The 10239-nt window shown below is 35.8% G+C and overlaps 1 protein-coding gene across 1 annotated transcript in view; it reads left to right on the top strand.

Moving 5' to 3' along the window:
- LOC110451571 (cleavage stimulation factor subunit 3-like) overlaps positions 1 to 10239 on the top strand; it is a 60177-nt gene that overhangs the window by 16982 nt on the left and 32956 nt on the right. Inside the window, exons 4-13 of the mRNA XM_021499671.1 lie at positions 1506 to 1538; positions 3197 to 3294; positions 3574 to 3675; positions 4463 to 4589; positions 5302 to 5460; positions 5959 to 6040; positions 6498 to 6607; positions 7367 to 7483; positions 8606 to 8680; positions 8989 to 9132. Coding sequence (XP_021355346.1) covers positions 1506 to 1538; positions 3197 to 3294; positions 3574 to 3675; positions 4463 to 4589; positions 5302 to 5460; positions 5959 to 6040; positions 6498 to 6607; positions 7367 to 7483; positions 8606 to 8680; positions 8989 to 9132 — 1047 coding nt within the window. The remainder of the gene's footprint in view (positions 1 to 1505; positions 1539 to 3196; positions 3295 to 3573; positions 3676 to 4462; positions 4590 to 5301; positions 5461 to 5958; positions 6041 to 6497; positions 6608 to 7366; positions 7484 to 8605; positions 8681 to 8988; positions 9133 to 10239) is intronic.

Here is a 10239-nt window from a genome sequence, read left to right as displayed (position 1 = left end):
TGGGGGGGGGGGGGGGGGGAGGATATGCTGGCCCAGAAAACTCTCCATCTACGGATAGTAGAAATTAGTTCAGAAGGGCAAAAAAAAATTTCTACACTTTTAAAGTTTACAAGGTCCAGTTAGGGGGGAAATGCCGGCAAACTACTGTAATGAAATCATGTTCAGTTTATAAATTAGCTTAAATGCTTCAGAGATCTTATGGGCATGCTTTCATAAAAAAACTTCCTATAGTCAATTTTGTACTGCCTCTACTCTGTGGTAATGTCACATGGTCTGTAATGTGTTGTGTTAAACACACAAACTTGATCAATGCTTAGAGAATACTGTCAGTTTGAATATATTTAGCATCATCATGGCTGAGTCTTACCATGACTTCATATTCAGGGGGAAAAATTGAACTCCTACTTGCTATTGCATGATAATATGAGGAAATTAATCTTGGGGGCTCCTGCAGATAAGCAATGAGGTATACTTAGCTCAAAATAATCTGCTGTACTCCTCAAGAAAATACCAGAAGAGATTTTCAGTTTTCACTACTATCTGTCAGACCATCATGATCACATATGCTGCCAACTGTACTAAAAACAGGTTTCATCCTCGCACAATATACAGAGTTATTGCCCTTATTAACTATAAGGAATTATGATGTTTATTATTTGATATTGACTGACCAATGAAATAATAGCAGGACACTTAAACTCAAACAATAAAATCTGCAGACTAATATTGATGATTGAACTCACGAAATACATGAAGATGCCTAAAACAAATTTGAAGTGTCTTTAAACAGAAAATGCAAGACAGATGAAGACCATGCAACAAACAAAATCTACTAGACATAAAGGACACTTCTGTTCTAGTATTCTACTATTTCATCGTATAGTAATTATTTAGACTGATATGGGCCCTGAAACAAATTATATCAATCAAGGTAGTTAATATCAAGGGAAATTCTTCTTTTTGAGCATTCTCATTTTTTTAACTCCAAACACCATGCATTTGAATCAGACTCACCTATTATGATCATTACGTACACCCTGCAGTAACTAGGAGATCATTTGACTTCAGGATGTAGATTTTGAGTTAGTGCGAGTTTGGACTTGAATGAGGGAGTTTTGGGTAAAGGGGACTAATTGTTGTATGAATAGATGGTTGCTTTTAGGGGGCAGAAGGGCATGCCTGATAGGGGAAATTGAGGTTAATCAACCCAAATCCATGGGGGCAGAAAGAAGGGACCTCATAAGGTACTTTTATTTTGGTGAATATGTGGTTATATGGACCTGAAAAAGTGATATTGACCTCAGCTTGTCTTGGTCAAGATCCCTTTCTCAGGTTCATATAACCACATATGCATATTGACCTCAACTTAAGTCCATAATTGATAATTGTTGGACTTGACAAGGCCACCCAGGTATTACTCGCAGTAAATATGGGACCAGCACAGTAAACTGATAATCTTAGCTAATTTAACTGGAATCTTTATGTATTCTTTTCCTTGTTTTCAGCTGAAAGCCAAAAATTATGAACGAGTTGAAAAGGTAAGGAGAAAAGCTGCAGTGGTTACCGTACAGATGAAAGGACTTGCTCATTTCTGGGCTTTTGAATACTCCGAGGAAATTATTATATTTTCATGATTAGTACAATTAAATGGACAGACAGATAAAGAAAAGGCCTATCTTAATGCCAATTATATTGATTTATTTTATTTTTACGCACAACCCCCTGACCAATAAATTATCATGTCATTGGTTGGTCAAGTAACTGTCCCTTGACCTGTAAACAATGATATATTAGCAACCTAATGTTCGATCGATATAAGTTGTTCAGAATAGGAAGACATTCTCTGATAATTTTCCTACCTCATCACTTGGTTTACAAGTTATTTTTGTTACTAGTATGTGAATCTTACTGACAATAAGTTCGGGCTCAGGTCTGGTCTAAATCGGCCTTGGACCCTTATTAACTGGATTCTTTAGAAGAGGGTCATTTGGGAATTGTAAATAAGCACATAATTAAGGCTTGCTATAAAACAAAGAGCTCAATTATGATCAACTTTAGCCAATGGTTTTAATTTAAGAGTGTATGTTACCTCTTTTGTGATTTGCACTTTTTTCCCCCCGAAAGAGTTAACACTAAGAAAAATATTTAATGAAACTCAGTTTTGACGATAAAGTAATTGTGGCCACTGTTGTAGGTTACACAAGTAAGCATGTTATAAAGAAGTATTGATTTAACATCAAGGGAGATAACTCTGAACACAAATCATGGATACAATTTCACTAGCTAGCATTTAAGGGGAATAATGATTTTTTTGTCCGAGTTTGAAGTGCTAAAAATTGCAGGTAGCTTATGTTATTTGATTGGTAATGGATACCATTTGTGATCAATATTTCAAAAGTCTATATCCATTTTATATTTAAAAGAATTTCGGTTCCTTCACCTTTCATTAGAAATTTAAAAAGATCATTTGCTGGTACTTAATAAAAAAGGGTCACAGGGCTCCATTTGAGGTCAGAAATCAAGGTCATTGCTAATATATTTTCAGATTTTGAATTGTGGTTCCTCTGACCTAGATTTCTGAAACTTTATATGGTGCTAGTTTATGGGAAAAGGTGGCAATGGATGTGCACTTCAGGTTGAAGGTTATGGTCATTGCTATGGTATACACATTTTCTGTTTATCACTTCATGTTACCTTCCTTTTGCTGTAGTTTCTGGGGAAAAGGTAACTGTAGATGTGAGGTCAGACGTCACCATTACTTTGAATGTATTTCCATTCTGATGCCTGAAATTGAGTTTCCTTTGGCCTAGAGTGCTTGAACATCATATGCTTAAACTTTACAGGCTGTTGAATGAGATTTCACCTGAGATTAAAATTCCTTAAGGCAAAGGTCAACTGCAAAAAATAATTAGTTGGTGGTACAGTGTCGTGGTAGAGCTCGGTGTAGGTATTTAGCTTTTTAGCCGATAGAAAGAATGTTCTACTTAACCATCTATGATAAGGGAGGCTGTCAATTATATTAACTCTGCTTACATGCTCTTTCATAAATCACTCCCATCTATCCAAGAATAGGTTGTGCTATAAAGGCGTTCATTTCCCTCAGCACAGTATTGGAGTTAAGTTCATGGAATAGTGAATCATAATGCAAATGCTTTTTAATTAAACATTTTATAAGAAAATGCGTTTGTTTTGACAGCTGTTCCAGCGCTGTTTAGTGAAGGTTTTGAGTATAGACCTGTGGAAGCTTTACCTGACCTATATAAAGGACACTAAAGGATCCCTACCGTCCTACAGGTAATATTGGCTGGTTGCAAAGGCCCTATAACCACGGATAATAATTTGTGAACCGCTTTGAGACGACCTACGAACTAGGTTGTGATAAAGCGGTGTAAAAGAACCTCCAATTATTATTATTAATATTTGTATTTAACTGATTTACTTGTCATATGATCTGAATGAGCTTCTTCTATCCTTAATTCTTATGATGTATATTCTGGATTATCACTTGATCATGACTGTGACAGATATTGTCTCAATTTTGTCCATTTTGAAATGGTGACTTTTCTTTTGCAGGGAAAAAATGGCACAGGCCTACGACTTTGCACTGGACAAGATGGGGATGGACATCATGTCATACCAGCTATGGGTAGATTATATCAACTTTCTCAAATCAGTGTAAGCTTACATATTTCAGAAATTTCTTCATTTCCTTTTGTAAAAATCTCCAAACATGATAGATTGAAAAAATATAAATAGAAAAAATGTCCTTTTGGCAACAGTGCTCAGGGTTATCCCCCTTTTCTCAAGTTAATTTTTGAGGTTCTTTTATGTCTAGAAAACTTGTGTTAAATATTATATGGATTATGTTGATTGTACATAATATCATGGGCACACACAGACAAGCACAAGTCTTATAAACATCCAATTTTGAACAGATTGATAAACATGTTATCCATTACCTGTTACCTGTTGGCTAATTTTAGTCTATGATGATATGCCTCCATTGGGATGTTACAACATTTCACTCTAAAGCGAAGATCAAATGCTTGTGATTCTGAAAGAGATGTTTATTCGATTTTCTTTAATTTTGGAACATATTTTTATCAGATTTAGTATTTTAAAACACTTTTCAAGTTTTGTTTTGTTTTGATACAAATGTTTATTATAGCAAGATGTCACATATAAAAAAGCAGATGGTGTCAGTTTGACTAAGATGTCAGGAATTCAAGACAAACTGATTAAGATAGAAAAAACTAGCACTGCCTGCTCTCCTTAACGTGTGTATGAGAAAATATGGTCATGATTTATGCATAATCCTTTGTATTTTCCTACAATATTGAAAACCTGGACACTGGATCCTTCAAGCTAAGCAAGTTTTACTAGTTATTGATTCTGTTTCAAACTTGTTAAAGAAATTGATGTTATGTTTCTTGCAATAATTTTTGTTATGGCACATTTACAGGGATGCTGTTGGATCATATGCAGAGAACCAGCGCATCACAGCTGTGAGGAAGGTGTACCAGCGAGGTGTGGTCAACCCAATGATCAACATAGAGGCCCTTTGGAAGGACTACTGTGCATACGAAAATGTAGGTATTTTGCTGTCAGGATTATCTCCCTTGGTATAATGATCACTCTTGGATAATTTTGGCTTCAACATTTACATCTTAAACACCCTTGTGATCATTGTAGTAACCAATGATGTCGGTATACTCCATCAACCAGCATAATTTAATTGTAAATTGTCTTGATCAATGCAATAGTAGAATTCAGACTTTTAACTCATTCACCCCTGAAGAGTTCATAATGATATTTCAGGGTGAATGATTTAAGTCCAGACAAAATGTTGTTTCTGATTTTGACTCGCAAAAAAATTAAGGTGGATAAGCAAAAGTTTATATTTCAAAACATAATTTTACAAAGGTTATTTACTAGAGACAGCATTTCAGACACCAATTTAAAAAATAAAAATAAATTAAGAGTGGGGAGGAAGCACTAAAATGTAGCTTAGGTGGCAGAATACCTATTAAAATGAAGTGCCAAACTAGAATTTTTCTCGTTGCGAATAACTTGAAGAGTCAAAAGAGGAAAATTACAATTGAACAGTTCTAGGTAGATCAAAATCTCTAAATCTGATGTATTTCTATATTTAATGATAGATATTCATCATTTGATTCTGACGTATTTCTGTACTTAATGATAAGATATTCATCATTTCAGTTTTGTTCCTATAAGAAATGCATTTCTTTTTGATGTTTGTACACTTTTGTACCAATATTAATCTATAAATTTCTATGACAGAACATAAATCCACTGATTGCGAAAAAGATGACAGAAGATCGAGGAAGAGATTACATGAATGCCCGAAGAGTTGCCAAGGAGTACGAAGCTGTGACTCGAGGACTCAACAAAAGCCTTCCCTCCATTCCTCCATCCAACTCACCAGAGGAGGCACAACAGGTATCAGTATAGCGAATCCAAAATTGTATCAGAAGTAATGAACTTTTTATTTACATCCCTAATGCTCATTTCTGTAGAAGATAAACCGTTATAGGGTATTTTATTACACTGTTTTGAAATATATTTTCAATGCAAATAATTTGTGGCTGGCGGATAGTAATTTGAACTCTAGTCAGTTAGTCATAAGGTGTATTTGTATGCATATATACATACTGTACGTACCAGTCTATGGGTTTGGAATTACAATGTCCTTTTCGTCAGTAATTCTGGTGCCATTCTAATGAACTCTGACAAGTGCTGTATACAGAGTCACCACTATGGTTGTGCATAATGCATTCCAGATGTTCTGATGGCACCTGACATTAGTATCTAGCTAAGTTGATTTTATCAAAATTCTGATTTAATTGAATATATGGGGGAAAACATGATCACTTAGTTGTACATGTATAGGAAATGTGCTTTGATCTTAATATTATTCTATTTATTATTAAATACTAGGTTGAGCTGTGGAAAAAGTACATAGCCTGGGAGAAAGGCAACCCGCTAAGGACAGAAGATCATGCTCTCATCACGAGGCGAGGTAAAGAATATAATTTTTGGAGACATAAAACACAGTAAAACATTGATATGCCCTTTGTTTTATTGGTGGCAGTACATTAAGGGCACAGTACTGTAAAGTTACCGTGCACCTTATTTGACATACATGCCTCTCCCAACTTTTTATACCCCACCATTTTACAGGGAGCATTGCAATGTTTATATCCATGTCCCACTTAAATGAATAAAGATTAAAATTTACTAAATTAAGGTCATGCTTTTCAGAAATTTAAGTCATTCAAAAGAAAACAGGATTTTAACCGTCAAGGTACGGTTTAATGCAGAATCTAACAAAAAAGACAAATATATTTTGTCATTAGATTATCCGGTGTAAGTTTGTATGTAAGAATAAAACTGTGTGGTGCTACACTTTCCCACATATAGATACATGTGTAAGCTCAAACCTAGCTCCCATTGAACGATAACATTTTTTGTTGAAGTGATGTTTGCCTATGAGCAGAGCTTGCTGTGTCTAGGGCATCACCCAGACATCTGGTACGAGGCAGCCTCCTACCTAGAGGAATCCAGTAAAATCCTTACAGAGAAAGGAGTAAGTATTAAACATACCTGCTGTTATAATTGTAAATAAGGCTTTATATAACCAATCCACAATGGTACTCAGAATTTGAGTTTAACCCTTTCTCCACTATAGACCATAATGGACTTATCCAGATCAATGCATGGTAGAGTTTATTAAATTAACATAGGGGTGAAAGGGTTAAATGGTTCCAAAAGTTCCAAGTTTATCCTGAATCCAAGATTATATGATACTTAGAATCCCAAGTTCCAATATTATCTAGAATCCTTTGGCTGGTGTGTTTCTACATGTTTGATGTAGCTAACTAGATGTAGCATGTGCATTTATGGTTGAAAACAGCTTTGTGTTATTTATCTGATTGTACCTTGAAAATCTACCAGAGATAATGAATGATATCAATGCTCAGGCCATATTCAAAATTAAGCAGAACCTATGCATATTTAATTAGGTTATGCATACTTTTTCAATTATGATTACCAAGGTAAAGTTTGAAGAACACCATAATTTGTATTTGCAATCGAGTCACAAATACTATCGTAACTTTTATTGGTGGTCTTTTGCCAGATTATGCCTATCCTATTCATGTACAGTTTTCCCCAAGTTTGGTGTATGGTCATATAATGTCATTGCCCAAGCTAAGTTCAATTATGGATGCAACCTGTCACAGTGTGTGTTTAATAGAATTGTAGTCGCTTGTTTCATTATGTGATATTAATGTTGCCTTGACAAAGTTAAATGTACATGCACATTACAGTTCCCATTTGTTAACAGGATCAGAATGCAGGGAAGATGTTTGCTGATGAGGCCGCAGCAGTGTATGAGCGGGCCATCACAACCCTCATGAAAAACAATATGTTGGTGTACTTTGCATATGCTGATTTTGAGGAGGTATATATCACACTTATCATAATTCTAATTCACTTTTTTTTAAATCTGAATCTTCTGAGTTTCCATAACTGCATTTATGCTTAGTTTATCAAACAACAACAAGCAAAGTAGTTCAGATTCGTAGCAACATCAGGGTACTCACAGACACTGCACATAACCAAACTAGAATTTTGAAGTCTCGACGAAGTGGCGTAGGTCAGCCGTAAACTTGCATGCATTATTAATAGTGTCCATATATGGCAAATAATATGCACAGTCTATATACTATAGGGCTGGAGGAACTGTGTGAAAGCGCCTGTGGCATATGTCGTAATTCCGGTAGAGCCCACGGCGGAACCGAGCTGTGCCGAAAGGTTGATTCTAGTTCATGTTGAGTTAATGGGTTTACGGGTGCCAGGAAGCAGCTGGGCTGTGGAACGACCCCTACATATACGTGCTACAGCTCCCCCTGCGAATGGGAGCAGGAGCTGAATTACACTAAAGTGATCAGGCCCTACCGCTATGTTCAGTGTTTGAGAGCACCAAATAAGGTGTGAAGGTGGCTTGAATACGGGAGGATGGACCATCTGTACAGCTCGCTGTTAGTTGTAAAACTGATGCAGCCAGTGTATCAAACCCAGGATTCTTACAAGTCACGTGACTATTACTCATCGCTAAAAAATGTTGCTGTATGACGTAGCATTGGTCAGTATAGGAGATATAAGGTTATGCGTCTGGTGCAGGAGGCTGCATGGCTGGACAGAAACCCCAAACCAATGATGTTATCTCATATTAGTCTTAACAAACGCCCACACACTAGATGTCAGTGGGAAAACCATATAGTTACAGACTGTGCTGTGACTAATATCTAACTGCCATTAGAAATAAAGATGTGTATACAGTTGTTTCATAAACCATGTTTAAACATACATTTAAACTTAAACATAACCATCTTTTGGATGCATTAAATTGACCTGTGATATCTGTAAACTTGATCTCATTTTTTTCAAATTTTATTTTGATATAACTAATAATGACCTCTTTGATATTGATATGAACTTTGGTATAGGTTGAAGTAATGAAATGATAAAGTGATTAATTGATAGCTGTTATACATGTGATTTATTTCTTTATATTTTCCAGAGTCGTATGAAATATGAAAAAGTCCATAGCATATATAAAAGGAATCTGAATGTCCAAGATGTAAATCCAACTCTGGTAAGAAAACTACTTATAACATAAAATTTGAAAAGTTTGGGTAAGAGTGCCATAATTCACATCGATCATGTACCAGATATTGATATTATTGTTAGGAAAACTTTGTAAATTTATCTTTTAAATCAGCAGCTTGATTTGCAGAATATAAATTCGAAATTTCTATAACATAGGTAAGATAGTTCTTCAAAAGCATTGAATATTTAATAATTCTGATAAATTATTTCATTCCACTTGAAATAGGATTTAATATGCTGTTATCGTAAATACTTTATAAAGCTCTAATGCTATGGTGTTGTCGGTACCTGCAGTCATATATCCAGTACATGAAGTTTGCCCGCAGAGCTGAAGGTATCAAGTCAGCTCGATCTGTGTTCAAAATGGGACGCGAGGACAACCGCACCAAGTATCAGGTCTTCGTCGCCGCAGCCCTCATGGAATACTACTGCAGTAAGGTAAGTATTACTTAAGTAAAGTGAGTAATCTTTACACACGCCCACCAAATCTGGGACACATTTTGTTGTCATGCTATCTGTCTGTTTGCAAAACCTTGTGATCACAGCTAGTCCCCTAGGTTTTGACCAAATATTTTGAGATTTGATTAGAATATGAAGATTTGCATATAGATTGTATATCCTAAAACGGGAATGCTTTTGGAATTCACAAGTTGTGGCCCTTTCTTTTTCTTCAAGTATGTATGAAATTTAAACATAATTTGAAAAAAAATGGGTATATGGAGTCAATCCCTCGAACATATGTTGTAAGCAATTAACAGGAAACAAAGAAGAAAACTTTCTATATTTCCAACCAGTGAAGTACATATATAAACATCTTTTCCCATTTCAACATAACTCAGAAATAATTAAACTTAGTGAGTAATATTTTGATACATTTAGGTTGCATGAATGCATCAGAAAGTCTCTTATTAAACCACCCCAAAAAAACAAAACTAGAAATTACTAAAATTTCAGTTGAATGCAATTTTGTTAAAACCTTGCAGTTCAAATTTCAGAACAATTCACAGTGAAGTTAATGCAGCATTCTTTAATCACCACTTAACATGTTTTTAGCTCACCTGGCCCGAAGGGCCATGTGAGCTTATCCCATGGTGCAGCGTCGGGCGTCTGGCGTCCGGCGTCCGTCAACTTTTTCCTTTAAAATGCTACTTGTCCTGAATGGCTCAGAGGATTTTGACCAAATTTGGTCAGGAGCATCATTGGCCAAAGGGTTCTCAGTTTTGTATAAAAGGAGGGTATAACCCCCCTGGGGGCAGAGGGGCGGGGCCAAATAGGGGGAAAATAGGTAAATCTTTAAAAATCTTCTTCTTCTCAACCAATAGAAGAATTTTGACCAAATTTGTCCTAGAGCATCTTTGGACAAAGGAGACTCAAGTTTGTATAAACGGAGGGTGTGGCCTCTTTGGGGGCAGAGGGGCGGGGCCAAATAGGGGAAGTAGAGGATTTTTTCTCTCCTACTATACAAGTGAAGGGATTTAAACCAAATGCAGTCTGAAGCTTGGTCAGGAGCATCATTGGCCAAAGGGTTCTCAGTTTTGTATAAAC

This window comes from Mizuhopecten yessoensis, unplaced genomic scaffold, assembly GCF_002113885.1.
Source record: "Mizuhopecten yessoensis strain PY_sf001 unplaced genomic scaffold, ASM211388v2 scaffold6135_1, whole genome shotgun sequence".
Classification (NCBI taxonomy): Eukaryota; Metazoa; Mollusca; class Bivalvia; order Pectinida; family Pectinidae; genus Mizuhopecten; species Mizuhopecten yessoensis.
Note: the sequence above shows the minus strand (reverse complement) of the source record. Positions and strands in the feature narration are given on the sequence as shown.